Raw genomic sequence first — 18,805 nt, forward strand, 5'->3', positions numbered from 1 at the left:
GTCAAAACGTGATAAAATAGTCAGGTCGGGTCGGGTCGAGTTCGGACTGTATTAATCGAGTTACAGGTCAAAATATGTCATTTTTAAATGGGTCAATCGAGTCGGGTCAGAAAATTCTGACCCGCTTAATTATGTCTAAAGCCGCCTCTGGTTTTAATGCTTTGAAATTGACACGAATTAGACACGCGACGCCTATCAAACAGCTCTCCGTATCAGCACTGGAGGCAATTGGTCCCCGAAAATAACGAGAGGTGGGCCTTTTTAGTGTCCTAATGGGTCGCCCACTGGTTGGATCAAAATGCCCTTCATTATCACCAAATAATCAAGGTATATAATCTCAAAAAATCAATGGGTATTTACAATGATGCAAATTAATATAGAAGTGGCTGCCACTTCTAAAGTTATATAGGCAGCGCCAGTGGGACACCTTTTTAACTCAGCGAAATGGAAATTATGCACAAAGCCTCGTCAAGTCTTTCTTGCAAAATTTCATTCTTTCCATCACCCGACAACATCGACTCTCCTCGAACTCTCGCCACTCCGTTTCGACATTCCTCAGCTTCCTCGAACTCTCAACAACTACAACTACAATTGAATCGCTCGAAAAATCACCGACCAGCTCTCTCCCCACTTCGCTGTACTGGTAATTTTTCTAAGTCATGTTTGATCTGATCCTTAATTTTAGCTTGGATCACTCACTTCACTCGTTGTTGTATCTACATGCGAGATCTGTTTCTATTGTTACCATATTCATTGTCGGATTTTAATAATAAAAGTATTCTTATTAATGTCCAAAAAAAAAAAGGCAAGAGATCATGGAATATTACTTTTTATGGTAAAGAGAATAAGTTAATAACCATTGGTCATTTTTGACTTTTCCTTAATCAACGCGTCGACACTTTAAAAGGCCAATTGTAGCGAGAGTTGGTGGTAGTGGTACAGGCCTCTCTCTTTCAATCTTTCTTTCTCTGTCTGTGTCTATCTCTCTCTCTCTCTCTCTCTCTCTCTCTCTGTGACGCTGTAATTGTTGTTGTCATTGTATTGAGTAGCGAGTGACTCAGTGAAACGTCAAGAAATGGCTGGTAAAGATGGCCAAGACCCTCGCATACAGAAAATTTCCTCTGCAATCCGAGTCATCCCTGACTTTCCTAAGCCAGGTTCTCTTGCTCGCTCGTCTCTATTCTGGCTAAATATATATATATATATATGATTTATTTTTTGCTTATTTACACTGCTATTTGAATTGGAGATCCAGAATTGTTATCTGGGTAGTGAGTATTTTTTATTTATTTTTTTGTTTGGTGTAATTTAATTGTAGCATTTGAATCGGATTTGGCAGGTATTATGTTCCAAGATATAACAACCTTGCTTCTTGATACCAAGGCTTTCAGGGACACTATTGATTTGTTTGTTGAGAGGTACAAAGACAAAAACATCTCCGTGGTTGCAGGTATTGTCTCATATTTTGTGTTTTTTTAAATAAATAAATTAAAAAATTTGGGATCTTGTTCTTTAATTTCAATCACATGATTCACATCTTATATATAATTTTATCCAAACTAAAAATAAAAATCACGTCTTAATTTCAAGCTTAAAGTTAGAGTTTTGGTTTATTGGACTTAAAAAAAAAAAGTTGGGGAAAACTAGAACTGTAACTAGAAGGAAAAAAAGTTTTTATTTTTATTTTTTTTAATATAGTTGTAAATCAGTCAAATAAGCTTAGAAAAAAAAAAAAAAAAAAAACAACAACAACAACAACTAAGCAAACTGACGTGCTATGGTGGTTTCTTTGGTATTGTTTTAGGAACTAAGCCATCGCCATCGGTGAATGTTATGTTAGGGCGGTTGACTAAAATTATTGCTTAGTTTTTTTATTAGTTTTCATTGATTGACTGGTTTCTGGCATGTATTGGTAAAAGGGTTGTTAAGTATTTATGTATCCTAATATTGGAGAAACAATGCAGGTATTGAAGCTAGAGGTTTTATCTTTGCCCTCCATTGCATTGGCCATAGGGGCAAAGTTTGTTCCTATGAGAAAGCCTAATAAGTTGCCTGTATGTTTCTTTGCCTACTTTTTTGGTTCCTCCGCACGCAATTTCATCATTTTCTGTGTTTTTGAGAAGTTCATATTATCCTTGATTAGTAATCGGAACGACACAATTTATCTCAATTGATCTTTTATTCCAGCTCAGTTGCTGCCTAGTTGGTTGTAAAGGCTTCTAATTGCTTCTTGTTGTGCTTTTGTAAATGTTGTTGCCTTTACTTTAATAACATTAATCTTTAGATTTTATCAGTTGGGTTGCAGATCCATATATAGCAACTGTTTCAACCTCCACAATTATGCAATTCTCATTACATGATTATAGTTATTAGTATCACGAGGTTGATCCTGGTTTATGCGTACTCTGTGTGAATAAGAGAGTGATCATTCATCAGAAAAGAAGGGGAAAATATGGTTATAGCTTGAAGGATGATTGGTTTATGAAAGAACGTGAAAGAGATAAGAGGAAAATAGTCCTCCCAACTAATTAAAATTGCCTCATTGTTGCTTGTAGTTGAACAAATACACACAAAAATAAGGGACTTGGGATAGATGCTTAACATTGACACCCCCACCCCCCAAAAAAAAAAAAAATCAGAAGAAATATTTCTTCTTCCTTTAGAATATTATTCAAAGTAAACTAATTTTAGTTATCATTTAATACTGTATAGTATACAGGAGGGTGCAGCTGTAACCTAAGGTTCAATATCTGGATTTTCCTAGGAAAATTTCTTTTATTTTCATAAGCATTAATTGTTGTTTCTAAGCTTAGTGGGTGTGTTAAGTTCCTTGGTTTTGCGTGTGCATGCCTGCAAGGTGTGGAGGAATTTTGAATTTTGAACTTTTTGGTACCCTCCTGTGTTGATGTCATAACTTTTGGGCTGCCATAAAGGATTCAGGAATGATTAACAGTTTGATGCTTTGGCAGGGGAAGTAATTTCGGAAGAGTATTCATTGGAGTATGGAACAGACAAAATGGAGATGCATGTAGGGGCTGTAGAAGCAGGAGAACGTGCACTGATAATTGACGATCTCATTGCAACTGGGGGAACCTTGTGTGCCGCAATCAGGCTACTAGGTAATCATTAAAATTTTACTTCATTTCACACACAGCTGTAGAGGAGGAGATGTCTTTTAGATAGAGGCATATATTGATTTGGGAGTCAATAAAAGTACTTTTCTTTATAAGGTGTATGATGGATCAGGAAGGTCCATGGACATTATCAGGGGCTCTAAAAATGGCAATTGGTCTCTAATGGGACTGGTGAAAGAGATTGTAGCTACCTTTGGACAGGCTTAGTGTCCTTTTCACTTGCATTTGTCTATGAGAAATCACTTAGTCCCCTCTATTTAGTTCAAGTGTTTCCTCTAAAGAAGCATGCTTGGTCATATGTGTTATTCACACCTGGCTTAAGGAATGTCGATCTTCTCTAATTCCTAGTGACTTTAAGTCTGCCTTTCCATTTTGGTTGCAGAGCGGGTTGGAGTGCATGTGGTTGAGTGCGCATGCGTCATTGAATTGCCAGAGTTAAAGGTATTTCCCTAATTATATTTGATAATCTTTTATGTAAAAATGATTTACTATTGAGCTTAATTCGTTAAACTTACTGTCAAGATTGGTTGAGATTGGAAGCCTTATCAATTATTGTGCTGAGCTTTATGTCGACTAACACCTATATAGATGAATTTTGAATCTGCTCCTGTCATGATCTGGAAAACTGGATGTGCCTCAAGTGTTTCCGTAAGAGACAAGGTTTCAAGGCCAAATAGTAAATTATAAACTTCTCTACAGTAATTTTTTTTTTTGAAGTTTAGGAAATAGTCAAGGAGGCACTAACAAGCAAACAAGAGTTACAGTTTGTAAATAGAAGTCATGCATATTAGAAAATCTATGCATCCAAAGTAAGACAAGAATTATATTTTGTTTCCAATGTTTGATTAAATTGATTAATATGCTAGACATATACTATATTCCCTATTTAATATCATGTATAAAACTTTTTATTATTTTTTTTTGTGCTGGTCTTCGCAGGGGGGTGGGGGTGGGGGGTTTGGAGATTAAGTTGCATATACAAGACTTATGGTTCATTCGGATTGAGGGGGAGAGAGTGGAGGGGAGTAGAGTAGAGTTGGTTAACTATGTAATTATAAAATAATTAAGAAATTTTCAGGGTTTAGAAAAAGGATAAGAACTGATGAACTAACATCAGATTTATCAAAAATCAACGAAATCCTATTACAAACCAAATATGAATTAACTTATGCTTAAGCCTTTTTTTTTTTTTTATATATATAAGTAATTTATGCTTACAATTCTACCTATCAAAAAAAAATTATGCTTACAATTCTAATATCAATGAATAAAGAGAGGCAATCTAGAAGTAATGAAGCAGGTCAAGTTGCTGTAAAAGCACAGTTTAAGTTGCATCTGTAGAAGAAAAATGAACGCTATGCTAAAATTGGGGGGAATAGACCTTATTTATTCTCTTATGTCTAGCATCAACATGCATTTGGGAAATTGATTTTAAGCTGTTAGAAACATAAGTTCCTGGCCTTTTGATGTGACTATATCTGAGAGCACTCACAGACTTATTTAGCCGAGTTAGGTTGATCAAACATCCATTTTAGTTTGTGGTTTGGTTCATTGTAGTTTGATGCTTTTGAGCCGTTTCTTTGTAGAAAATATATAATTAATTTATATACTTAACTAATGCATAAATCAACGACTTTGAATATTAAGTCTAAATTGAAATTATATACTGGGTCTGGAGAGGTGATTGGTAGTCTTTCCTTTAATTGTTTTGGAGAGGCTGATTCTTAGACTCGAACTTGAAACTTATCATTCGGTGAAAGCTACTTGCCATTACACCGAGGCCTAAGTGGATGATCAAATTCCCATCTCAGTTTGGGTTCATCGTAATTTGATGCTTTGGAGCCATTTCTTTGTAGACAATACATAATTAGTTTAAATAGTCAAGTAATGCATAAAATCATGACTTTGAAGATTAAGTCTAAATTGAAACATGTGCTTTTATAAAGGTCGTAGTCAATGCACAAGACTTCCACTTTTGTAGGGTCTAGAAGAGGTGATTAGTAGGCAACCTTACCTCCAATTCTTTTCGAGAGGCTGATTCCTGAACTTAAACTTTCGACTTGTCCCTTTTGGCAGAAGGTACTTGCTATTGAATTAAGCCCTGAGTGGGTAAGCATTTGCTCAATGTTGTAGGTAGCATTTAGAATTTATGTTTGTGTTTTCCTGGATATTTTTTGTATTTTTATAGAATTAATAAATACAGGATCCAGAAGTTGGATTAGAAATGTCCCCATCTACTGCTTCTAGATTTAGAGCCAAAATATTATTTCTAAGACCAAGTCTCATTTAAAACAAAAGGGGAAAATAGTACTTAATGACGGGTACAGCTACTGAACTACATAGACAGGCCTTTCTCTCTGCTTCAATCTTATGTTAACTTATTCGCATGTAAACTTTTCTCTTTCTTTTTTCCCCTTTCAATTAATGCACTGATGGTATGAATTATTGGTTTATTTCAGGGTCGGGAACGGTTGGGAGAAAAACCATTGTTTGTTCTTGTTAACGGAGCTTGATCTCAGGATGTCTGTGGTAGTACTGCTTGTTTCTTGGCCATATGATTTCATAAATTCTAGAGCTCTTCATCAAGCTAGAGATTTTAGAAGACCATTTTGATGGTTGGCAAGCAGTAGATATTGAATGATATAACAGTAATAAATTATATATGCACTTGCTTCCCCTTCTCCCATTGTGACCGTTAACTGAATTTGATAGAGGAACTCGAGTCTTTTTATTGGATGAATAGGATCAATGTTTTTCAGTGCAACTTCTACTGTATTTTTCTTGCCGTTATGTTTTTCACCGGTTAGTTATGGAAGAACTCAGTTTAATGCTGCAGGCACTTGACGCCAAGCCAAATCTCTTTTTATTTTCTATGCTTTAAACTTAAACCCCATGCTGTAGAGTAAAAGGGCTAGGTGAAGGGAGCGGATCTACGTAAAACTTTCCAGTGATGTTTCATTTACATAACTATGAAAGATTGTAATGATCTGGCACCAATTATCAATGAAAATTTTACCAAAGAAAAGCCTACCTCATTGGGATTCCCATGAGGCCAGCCAATTAAGCTACCTCATGTGGGCCTTTTATCATCATCATCATCATCATCATAATTGTTATTGCTCAAATTCAAATATTGCATAATTACTAAAATCCACTCCTTCCCATTGATAGAAGTCATACAACAATAATAACAATAAAGATTTTGTCCCAGATTTTTTGGGTCGGTTATCATATCATCATCTATTGCCATTAATGCAAATTCAGATAATCCATTCCCTTCCATTGATACCAAAACAATGAAGGCTCAACAAATTTGTTGAGGTTGATCACATGTATTATTTTCTTTTATTTATTTTCATTGATAACCAGCTATATAGTATGACTTTATTCACAATATTCTTAAAGGTAAAGTGGGGGTCAACCCCACAATCCAAAAGCAAATACGAAATTTGTCCAAAGAGTATGCATGATCTCAATTACCGATTTTGACTACTATTCTCGATGACCAATCTCAATTATCAATCTTGATTACTTGTTCCATTCGTCTGCATATCTTGGGGTTGCTGTTGTGACATACATCTCTTCAGTCGACCTAAAGGGACAACTAGTTGGTAGGTCTATTGCCAAGCCTTAGACTAGCTAGTAGGTCTACTACCGGGTTTCCTGCCAAAAATTTCTGCTTAACCTCTATAAATACCCCCTCAATTAACAAAAAAGGAGGAGGCTAACAAGCTTCATACACTATAGTTATTTCATTCTCATCTTCTTTATTGGCTTTCTGACTTAACCATTGGAACCTCCTTAGTCACTCCTCGGGGCGGCCTTGGTTGATTTGAGGTCTTCTACTTTAGCAGGTGACCAGCTTTGTCAAGAAGTTCATCATTCTTGTAGTTGAAGTTTTTGATGAGATTCCATTATTTCTCCCACCTAAATGTACATGTCAATATATATATATATATATATTCTCTATTTTTTTTTTTTGGGTTTTTTTTTTTTTTTTTTTTTTTTTTAAATTTCATTATCGATTTGTGATTTTTTTTAATTATGTTTTTAATTCTTTTTGTTTAGTTAAAATTAATAAATTTAAAATTTTAATTTAAATACTGACGTCGCATTTTTTATTATTATTTTAATGGTCACGTCAAGCCAACAGTGCATGCCGTTTGCCAGCTATGTAATTTCCGTTTCTAATGTAACGGCAGAGACTAAAAGAGAAGCGTTTTTAAGAATATGAACTAAAAGTGGTAAAAATAAAATATAGGGACTAAAATGAAAATCTCTTAAAAATGTAAGGACTAAAAGTGACTTTTGCCAAAATATTTTTATTTAAGAGAAGCTTCTATCCAGTTCTAAAAGGACTAAATTCTCTTGTTCAAGTCTTTCAGTAAACAGTCTATCTTCTCGTCCAAAAAAAAGAGTAAACAGTCTATCTTCATTACATCTGAAACTCGTATTCAAATACGTACCAAACGCGTAAACAGTGTATCTTTCAGTAAACAGTTTATTTCCAAAAAAAGCTCGCTCTCTTCCTCCGTCTATGACTCTCTCTCTCTCTGGCGGATTGAGATATGGTGCAATAGCTACGGCTATTGTATGTAATTGTCTTTCAATTCCCTCCCGAGCAGCTCTCTGTTCTCTTTCTGGCGCAGATCAACACGGTTGAGGTCTCCAAGAACTTCGATTCCGTCAAGTTTGGTCTGGGTCACATTATCCGAGTGGTCAAAAAATGCTCTAAGAACTCCGATGCCGTAAAGTTTCAGCCACAAGATATTAAAAATAAATCTGGGTCGCTATGGGTGTGAATTCCGTCAAGTTTCAGCTCCGATCTAGGCGTGTGAAATCTTGAATTTGTGAATTTTTTTTTTTCCCTTAATTGGTTTTCTAATTTTTTTTTGGGTGAATTTGGACGTTTGACTGTTGCGTCGCGAGCGAAGCAAACCAGGACAGTCATGGTAGCAACATTTGTGGGTGGGGCTGTTCTTGGGGCTGCATTTGGACAGGGCTTTGCAGTGTTACATGACACAGTTAAGGATGTGGTAAGCAAAGCCCGTATGTTCAAACTCATTCTTAAACACCTCAAATCCACGTTAGATTGTTTGGCTCCAACGTTCAACGAAATAACACAATCAAACGAACAGCTTGATCTCCCAGAAGTGGAAACAAAGATTGTGGTTAATTCGCTCAGCCACAACGATCACATGTCTGTGCGGTCGTCATTGATGGAGCCACTTTTGCTGGTTGATTCGCTCAACCGTAGCGATTAGATGTCTGTGCGGTCATCATTGTCATCGTCATCGTCGTCGCGGCCATTGCCCAAGGAAAGGTCGTGTTCTGTTAACTTCCTTTTCCCTTCACCCAAGATGTGTGTTGAAGATGACTTAAACGACAGCAGCAACAGAGACAATAAGAAAGAGCAAAACGACAGTAAGAACAAAGGATGTAAATACAAAACGGCAAGGAAGAAAGAAAAGGAGAAACGCACCGTTTCATTTAAGAATTAGTTAGCAAAGTTTGTTACAGTCTTGCCACATGTCATTAGTTGATTCGTTGATTCCTTAAATAGTTAGTTAGCATTTTGGGCGCCAAGTTTAGCCCCTGCTTTTGTGTATAAATACAGAACAAATGGTTAAAGTATAATTATGAGCTTATAAACATTTTGAAAAAGAAAATTCAGAGTAACTGTTTTCTCTCAAATCAGTTCTTGTTTTTCTGTTTGTACTTTACAATTTTACATGGTATCAGAGCGATTTTCTTTCACTTTCTCACCAACCAAACAAAACTTTTCTTTCTAAATTTGATCTTTTAGTCTCTAATGGCTTCAGATTCTTCAAGCGCACCTTCTTCTTCATCTATGCCAAACAGTAGTACTGCCATGGGAGATGAATCAGCTAATAATCCATATTTCTTACCAGCGAATGAAAATCCTGGTTTGATTCTCACATCTCAGCCTCTTACTGGTCTTGAGAATTATATGACCTGGGCGAGATCTGTGTTTCTGGCTTTGAGTTCCAGAAATAAGTTTGGATTTGTTAATGGTTCGATCTCAGAACCAAATCCAACTTCACATCTATTCAATTCTTGGAATAGGTGCAACACTACGATCCTTTCATGGCTGACCAACTCTCTCAGTCCTGACCTCAAGGCTAGTGTTATGTACATCAATTCTGCAAGAGATCTGTGGATTGATCTCAGGAATAGGTTTTCTCAAGATAATACGCCGAGATTGTTTGAGTTGCAAAAGGAAATTTCTCATCTGGTCCAAGGATCACTCTCGGTGAGTTCTTATTTTACTAGATTCAAAACCTTATGGGATGAGTTTGTGAATAACCAACCTTTTACTGTTTGTACCTGTGCTTGTGTTTGTGGTTCCAAATCATCTCAATTAGATGCACAACACAAAGAACACGTTTTTCGTTTTCTAATGGGGTTGAATGATAACTATGGCAATTTGATTGGACAAATTTTGCTTATTGAACCATTTCCTCCTCTTAGCAAAGTATGTTCCTTAGTTTTACAAGAAGAGAAAAGGAAGAATTTAGGAAATACTGCTAATATGGTTCAGCAACTGGATGCTGTGGCAATGTATGTGAATAATAATAAGTCTTTTCAAGGTGCTCAAGGTCAGAATAGATTTGGTGGGAAAGGAAAGAAAGATAGGCCAGTTTGCACCTATTGTGGTTTTACTGGACATATAGCAGATAAATGCTATAAACTCCACGGATATCCTCCTGGTTACAAGCCTAAAGGGGGCAATAGGCCAATGGTTAACCAAGTTTTAGGTTCTTTTGGGTTTGATGCTAGTCACATTGGTTTTCCCAATGCTCAATCCAATGTTTTACCCACTCAAGGAGTCCAATCTGATGGCATGATTCAGAATTTGGTCAATACTCCTTTTGGTGCTCAAACTGGTTTCCAGAATGGTGTTGGGAATTCATCCTTTGGCATTGCACAAGGTGCATCTGGCAATCATGTTGGCAGTCCATTTCTGCAGCAAAACTCTGGTGGTGGTCCTTCCTCTTATCAGCCTCAATGTTCCATTTCTCCAGCTCAATGTGAGCAATTGCTCTCTTTTCTCAAAGGGTATGCAGGTTCAGCTTCAGGTTCAGGTTTTGGCACTCACTCCAGTCATGTTGCTTCTGTCATGACACCCAATGCACTTTCAACTTTACCACAAACATCATCACCTTCTTCCTTCAACTCAACTTCCAGCTCTTCTAATTTCTTAGGTAATCCTTTTTGGATCACTCCTAATTTTTCTCATTCTGTGTTTTCTGCCCAAGTTGTTGATAAGACTGTTTTCAAAACTGATTCTTGGATCATAGACACTGGTGCAACTGACCATATGGTACATTCAGTGTCTCAATTCACTTCCATCACTTCCACTGTAAACACTTATGTCTATTTGCCAAATGGGGATCAAGCCTTAGTCACACATGTGGGCACTGTGCAAATTTCATCCATTCTTGTTTTAAAAGATGTGTTATGTGTTCCATCTTTTGATTTTAATCTGATTTCAGTTAGTAAACTTACCAAAACCGTATCCTGTTGTATAATTTTCCTTGGTAATTGTTACTTCATTCAGGACCTTGCTCAATGGAGCATGATTGGTCAGGGTAGAGAGAGCAATGGCTTGTACCTGTTGGATTCTTCACTTCAACAAAAGTCTACTGCTCTCACTGCTACTACCTGTAATAGTCCTTTTAATTCTTCAAGCACAGAATTATGGCACAATAGATTAGGACATCCTTCATTCTCTAAACTTCAACTGTTAAAGGATGTTGTAAACATTGATGTTTTCAATAAAACTACATGTTGTGATGTTTGTCATTTTTCCAAACAAAAGAGACTCCCATTTCCTGTCAGTACTCATATCTCTTCAGCTCCTTTTGATTTGATTCATTGTGATCTTTGGGGTCCTTTTGCCACTTGTACTATTGAAGGTTACAAGTATTTTTTAACAATTGTTGATGACTTTTCTAGGTGTACTTGGGTATATTTGCTCAAGCTTAAGTTTGATACTCAGTTTGTTATCCCTAATTTTGCTTCTATGGTCAAAACTCAATTCAACAAATCCATTAAGACTATTAGAAGTGATAATGGGACTGAATTTTATCTTAAAGATTTTTTCAACTCTAATGGAATTTTACATCAATTGTCTTGTGTTGATACTCCTTAACAAAATGCCATTGTTGAAAGGAAGCATCAACACATTCTTAATGTTGCTAGAGCTTTGAAATTTCAATCTCAAGTACCCTTATGTTTTTGGGGTGATTGCATCCTCACTGCTGTCCATTTGATTAATAGGGTGCCTTCCAAGACTCTAGGTAATAAAACACCCTATGAAATGCTTTTCCATTCTCCACCTTCATATACACACCTTAGATGTTTTGGCTGCTTGTGCTTCATCTCTACCTTATCTTCTCATAGACATAAATTTGCACCTAGGTCCAGAAAATGTGTGTTCTTGGGCTATCCTCATGGCATAAAAGGCTACAAAGTGTTAGATCTTGCTACTAATTCTATCCACATTTCTAGAGATATTGTTTTTTATGAGTCTATTTTTCCTTACATCTCTAATTCATCTCCTTCCACTTCTTACTTGAATGACTTTGTTTTTCCTCATATCAATTCAAATTCCTCTTATGCTTATGATTGTTCCACTACTTCTGCCCATTCCATCTTAGAACCTGACCTAGTTGCTTCCCAATCTGATTCTGTCACTTTAAATCCTCCTTCTGATTTCAATTCTTCAGACCCTACCATCCATACCTGCATTCCTAATCCTGTCCTTGATTCTAATCCTGATTTAGATACCACATCCATTTCTCAACCTGTTCCAATTCCTTTAAAAAGGTCTACTAGACCTCATGTACAACCCTCTTACCTATTAGACTATTCATGTAAAGCTGTTGTTAGTGCCAAACCTCAGTCTGGTCTGCCTTATGCTCTTTCTGATTCATTGAGCTATTCTCACTTGGGTTCCACTTTTAAATCCTTTGTCCTAGCAGTAAGTGCTACTCCCTCAGAGCCTGTCTCCTTTCATCAGGCTGTTCAATTTTCTGAGTGGAGGGCTGCTATGGACAAAGAGATTGAGGCTTTGGAAGTAAACAACACTTGGTCCTTAGTTCCTATGCCTCCTGGCAAGACTGCCATAGGCTGCAAATGGGTGTATAGGATCAAACACTTACCTGATGGTTCTATTGAGAGGTACAAAGCTAGGCTGGTTGCTAAGGGCTTCACTCAGAAACTTGGCTTAGACTACTCTGAAACTTTTTCCCCAGTTGCCAAATCTGTTTCAGTTAGGATTGTGCTTTCATTGGCTGCTGTGAAAGGGTGGCCTTTGCATCAAATGGATGTAAATAATGCATTCTTGCATGGAGACTTAGTGGAAGATGTTTACATGTCTCTCCCACCTGGTTTTCACAGCAAGGGGGAGGGTTTAGTATGCAAGTTGAACAAAAGCCTCTATGATCTCAAACAAGCCTCGAGACAATGGTTTGCAAAGTTTTCAAACACCATGTTACAGATGGGATTTGTGCAGTCAAAATCAGATTACTCCATGTTCATACATTCACAAGGAACTTCTTTTACTGTTCTTTTGGTTTATGTTGATGACATTTTATTGACTGGAAATGATCCTACCTGTGTTACTGCCTTAAAGAAATTTATTGATGATCAATTTGGATTAAAGGATCTTGGTTCACTAAGGTATTTCTTGGGCTTGGAAGTAGCTAGAACTGATGCAGGTATCAGTTTAACACAGAGAAAATATGCCTTAGAAATATTGCAAGATACAGGTTTCATAGGGAGTAAGCCAGTTCAGTTTCCCATGGAACAAAACCTTAAGTTGTCTAAGTATGAAGGAGCTTTACTTGATGAACCAGGGATGTATAGGAGACTTATAGGAAGGTTATTGTACTTAACCTTAACAAGACCTGATATAACATATGCTGTACACAGACTGAGTCAGTTTGTATCACAGCCTAGAGAACCACATCTGTTAGCAGCACACAGAGTACTTCAGTTTATCAAGGCTGCACCAGGAAAAGGAATCTTCTTTCCTAGCAACACAGAGTTACATATCAAGGCCTTTTGTGATGCTGATTGGGCTGGATGCCCTGATACTCGTAGGTCTCTCACTGGATATGCAGTGTATTTGGGGGATTCTCTAATATCCTGGAGGTCCAAGAAGCAAGGAGTTGTATCCAGATCTTCTGCAGAAGCCGAGTACAGAGCAATGGCTAGTGTAGCCTGTGAGATTACTTGGGTAATGCAGCTACTCAAAGACTTGAAAGTTGATCACCACAAACCTGCTATGTTATTCTGTGATAACCAGGCAGCTCTATACATAGCTGCTAATCCGGTTTTTCATGAAAGAACCAAACACATAGAGGTTGATTGCCACCTGGTTAGGGACAAGATCTTGGAAGGTAAGATTAAAACATTTCATGTGACAACCAATTCCCAAGTAGCTGACATTTTCACTAAGGCTCTGGGAATGACAGCATTTACAAGACTTTCAAGTAAACTTGGTTTGAAAGATATATTCCGGCCTAAGTCTCTAAAGGAAAACAGTTCAGTTCAAGCCACAAAGTCTGAGACATTGGACTTGAGGGGGAGTGTTGAAGATGACTTAAACGACAGCAGCAACAGAGACAATAAGGAAGAGCAAAACGACAGTAAGAACAAAGGATGTAAATACAAAACGGCAAGGAAGAAAGAAAATGAGAAACGCACCGTTTCATTTAAGAATTAGTTAGCAAAGTTTGTTACAGTCTTGCCACATGTCATTAGTTGATTCGTTGATTCCTTAAATAGTTAGTTAGCATTTTGGGCACCAAGTTTAGCCCCTGCTTTTGTGTATAAATACAGAACAAATGGTTAAAGTATAATTATGAGCTTATAAACATTTTGAAAAAGAAAATTCAGAGTAACTGTTTTCTCTCAAATCAGTTCTTGTTTTTCTGTTTGTACTTTACAATTTTACAGATGTGTCCTAGGAGAGGACTTGAGGATAGAGATAGAGGTAGAGACCGAGACAGTGCTTGCTCAAACTCTCCAATTAGAAGGTACCTTTCGTCTTTGCGGTCAAACTCACAGTTTCAAATATATATATATACACACTAGCCTCACACGCGCTTTGCGCGTGCGATGAGGCTATATTTTTATTTATTTTTTTATTCTAGTATATGGATTAGAAAAAAAAAAAAAAAAAAGTGAAATAAAAGAAACCAATGAGTCTTGATAAAGTAAAAAAATAAAAAGTTGAAATGTGGCTTAAGGAAAATATCAAAGTGGATTGAGTAGTTTTTTATTTTTAGATAAGTTATTTTGAAGACATGAATGAATTAGTAGAAGAATGTATTATCATTTTACTTGGAGATGGTGATAAATATATAATATATTTTTATCGGGTGTTCTCAAGTTTTGTACCTATTAAATGTAGAGTTTAGGAAGTCCAGTAAATTACAAGTTTAGGCATTTTTTTTCCTGGTAGAATAATCATCTTTGGTTTTTTATTCTTTCCTGTCAATTTGTGTCACTGTTTTGTCTGAGTTTGCAAAGGCGAATTGGTGATCAATTGGTATTTTGTTTATAATAGCTAAATCAAGCACGAATTGGTTGTGTGCAAATTGCGTGTGTGAGTTTGATAATGAGAAGCGTGGATTTTGATTGGTGAACTGCATAACTTACGTGCATAAAAGCACATCCACGGGATTCCTTTGCGTTAAATGAATGTCAGTTGCATGTTATTTGTTGACCTGTTGGGAAAACATGCTAATTTTCGTCACCCTTTAATGTTCTGAATTTTGATTGATTCTTTGTGTGTTGGCTTATTAGTTGTAGTTCACCATAATTGAGCTAACCTTTTGCTTCTGTCGACATGTTCTATTTCAGTGAGTTTGCTAGCTGTGAAACAAGAGACGTGAAAAAGAGTATGGATTATGGTGATAAGTCATGTAGGCAGGAGCATACAGAGAAAAATGGCTCTGAAAGCTCAAGAGAGATACCATCAACAGAAATGATTCCAGGATTCCATCCCCCTGCGTTCTTTGGTTACAGTGCTTTCAGTTCTGATACTTCTTCCCTTCACAGTCCTCTGGGGGCAGCCATGCCTTTACCATCTGCTCCTACTTCCCAACCTATAGCTAAATCAGAGTCAGTACCTGCTTTCAGTTCTGATAATTCTTCCCTTCACAGTCCTCTGGGAGCAGCCATGCCTTCACCATCTGCTCCTACTCCCCAACCTATAGCTAAATCGGAGTCAGTACCGATGAATAATCAATGGAATAAAGGAAAACATATCAAGAGCGGTGCATTTGGACATGTTTATGTTGCCACCAACAGGTATGCTTGATTTACTTCTTATGCTAGTTTCTTTACCTGCAGCAAAGTCTTTAGTACAGTTACTCTTTTCTTACAGGGAAACTGGAGCTTTATGTGCGATGAAGGAAGTTGTATTAATTCCCGATGACCCAGGATCTGCAGAGTGTATAATGCAGTTACAGCAGGTCATTCTCCAGAATTTGTTGCACTACTAGTTCACTCTATAACTGCATATATTGTGTTAGGAATCCATGGGTAGAACTCACCCTTGAAAACAGGCTTGCAAGGAGAGGGTACCCAAGAGCTTATAAACACATTGTTAAGCATAGACTTAATTCATGTGGGACACTAGGATCATAACATATCACCACGCTCTATAGCCGACATCCACGACAGCCCACTCTATCAACAATGATACGATGGTTGCCCTTTCTCTTTTCTTTTTTTAGCGGCTCCACTCACCTAACAGTTATTCAATGACTTAGCAAAAACCATTTTTAATCTAGTCTTTAGGTTACCCCTCCAAGACTCGACCACAAAACCGGCTTGCAAGGGGAGGGTGCCTAAGATCTTATAAATACTTAATCCATATGGGACATTAGGATCATAATATATTGTTATCAAACATATCAAGCCTTTGTCCTAATTTGTTGAAGGAAATCTTTTAGTAAGGACTAAAGATCTTGGTATGAATTGTCTTGATTTTGATTTATGGTTAATTTTATGCTACCAACATGGGTTAATAGCTGCTGCAAAGTTTTTACTTTTGTTCATATCTTAGGGAGTTCTTTGCTACCATATCTTGGCAATATATTTTAAACTCATAAAACTTCTACTTTTGCGAGATCTGAAAGAGGTCGTGGTGAGTAGCTTCACCCTCAATTTTTTGGAGAGGCTGATTCCTCGACTCAAACCTACGACCTGTTGCTTTTGCTTTTGGTAGAAGGCACTTGCCATTGCACCAAGGCTGGTCTCCTTTGCTCATTATATATGTGTGAAAAAAGAAGGTTTAGCTTGCATCCCATATCTTGTTCCTCATAATAGGGCAACCATTAGCTCATCCATTTCCTCAAATAGCTCAAAGCTTTTGTGGATAAACTATGGTAGATATGCATGCAATGAATAGTTGGAACTCGAACATGTGAACATTGGTGATGGTTGACCATGCAGGTGCAGTTATGCTTAGGCTAATTATTGCATGGGCATATTAATGGACCATACATTATATTTCTTTATATATGATTTTACTGGGATTGGTGTATGTGTGCTGGTTAATTTTCCATCCTTGGTAACTTTCCCTATAAGGCTATAATGGAAATTAAAACAACCACATAAGACAACAATATTTGAACATGATTTGGCTGACTTCAAGCCTATGTCCACGGGCAATGCCAACCAAAATCCATCATCAACAATATGAATTACAACCACACTCAACCAAACCTTACAAACCAAATTGACATACACAAATAATACTCACAAAACTCACAAATATAAACAAATCCTCTCACAATCACAAACTAATTTACAAATCTAACACACGTAAACTCAATCCCAAAACCCTAATATACCCAAAAACTTTTTCACACAAAAATATATAAACAGTCAAACTACTCTTCGAAGAAAGCTACACCATATTCTTCTAAGAGTCTTCTCCTCTCCCTCTATGGGATAACCCTTTGCAACAATACTTATTTATAAGACTCTAATTTTTCCTTGATGGACAAGGAATATCCAATTACTTCTTCAATAAGGAATACTTTTTCCTTCCATGCCAAGGAAAACTCCTTTTCTTTTGCACCAAGTAAAAAGCTTTTCCTTTCACTCCATGTAAACCCATTAAAGAAACCAAATTCAAATAATTTGAGGCAATTTGACCTCTTTATCTATTTATTTATCTTTTCAATTTTCACTAGGAAGGTTTTGCAGTATATGGTGTGGATACCTTAATCCTGAGCATTATCTTCTTTTTTTTTTTTTTCTTTTTTTTTTTTTTTTAAATCATATTAGGATAATGCCTTCCTCTATATGTGTAAGTCTGTGTGTTCTTGGTGAACTTTTGTACTTCTATGACTTCGGAACTTCCCCAGTTAATTGAAAAAAATATTTTTCATTTATTTAGCCTTCAAGAGTACCTCAATCCCGTGCATTATCAGTTATCCTTCTTATTTTTTATAAATACACACACACTTTGCATTTGAGGTTGTCACCCTACTAGTGTTCTTTTTCTTGTGGCCTTTTAATTCTGCCATCAAATCCCAGGACTCTCACATTAAAAATTTTCCTCATTGAGAAATGTCAATGAATTGATATTTTGGCATTGAAGATTCTGCATGAGTTCTCTATGATACATGAACAAGCCCCCCCTTTCTCCTTGCTCACCTGAGGATTTATTTGAATAGAGGATCTGTCCTATGTGCTTTGCATACAATGATGTATTTAGTCATGCAATCCTTGCTCTAAGGGCTGCACATTCTTTCTCTCTTCCCCAGAGAAGGGGGGGGGGGGGGGGGGGGAAGGGTAGGTATGACGTGTAATTTAGATCTGTGTAAGATAAGTAACTAATTTTGCATTGTGATTTGACTATCAAAATGTTTTGTATAAATAGGTACTGGTTAAACCTTTGGAGTCGGTGGCAGAGTCATGTTGAAGGTTCCCCCCCACTCCCAAGAAAAAATATTTCTGAGTTAATCTAACAACTCTAATTAAAAAGAAAAAAGAAAAAGAAAAAGAGAGAGAGAGCATAACATTGGCAATGTTCCTATTGAAAAAGAAAAAGAAAACTAACTTAGGTAGTTCCTCAAAAAAGAAAGTTTTTAGCAAAAATAATCTATTAATTTTTATTAACTGTTCCTTTTATCATAGTTGTTGCTTTCATTATGCGGATAAGGATCTTATATTATATTTTATGTAGATAACGAGTTCTTGTTAATATGTAGGATTCTGTAGGAGGCACCTTTTTTTTTCTTGGATTCTGTAATTATTCAGAACAATCCTAATCCATGTGATGTGATTCATTAGAAGAAAAAAGTATCTTAGTTGATTGATGTTTGGCCAGTGAATTTTGTTTATGAAGTTTGGTCTAAAAAATGCTTATCTGTTTCCTGCTGTCTTTGTTCTCTGTGAGTCGGGAGTATGTATGACATGTGTTCTTTGATGTTGAGCTTTAAATCCTCTATATATATATATATATATATATATAAATTTTCTATTTATTTATTTATTATTAGTATGATTGTTATTATTATTACTCTTTTGGTAAATTATCTTTATAATTAACAGGGTTCTTTCTGTTTTTAAAATTATTTATTTGGTTTTCTAGCCTCATGCATCTATTACTCCTA

General features: G+C 36.5%; 2 protein-coding genes across 2 annotated transcripts; both read left to right on the forward strand.

Annotated features, from left to right (window-relative positions):
• Window positions 1–363: 363 nt before the first annotated feature.
• On the forward strand, window positions 364–5,984 carry LOC112027152 (adenine phosphoribosyltransferase 1). The gene is given in 8 exon segments (XM_065763801.1): window positions 364–643; window positions 1,050–1,157; window positions 1,340–1,450; window positions 1,965–1,992; window positions 1,994–2,054; window positions 2,969–3,119; window positions 3,517–3,575; window positions 5,594–5,984. Coding segments are annotated over 8 exon segments (771 nt in total). The 5' UTR covers window positions 364–444; the 3' UTR covers window positions 5,648–5,984.
• Window positions 5,985–7,505: 1,521 nt separating this feature from the next.
• Window positions 7,506–18,804, forward strand: LOC111988295 (mitogen-activated protein kinase kinase kinase 5; the record flags this gene model as incomplete). Its single annotated transcript, XM_065763453.1, has 5 exons — window positions 7,506–8,492; window positions 14,122–14,203; window positions 15,033–15,482; window positions 15,559–15,646; window positions 18,784–18,804. Coding segments are annotated over exons 1-5 (735 nt in total), but the record flags the coding sequence as incomplete, so codon positions are not given.
• Between the last annotated feature and the right edge of the window lies 1 nt (window position 18,805).

Source organism: Quercus suber, unplaced genomic scaffold (assembly GCF_002906115.3).
Source record: "Quercus suber isolate HL8 unplaced genomic scaffold, Cork oak 2.0 scaffold_21, whole genome shotgun sequence".
Taxonomy (NCBI): Eukaryota; Viridiplantae; Streptophyta; class Magnoliopsida; order Fagales; family Fagaceae; genus Quercus; species Quercus suber.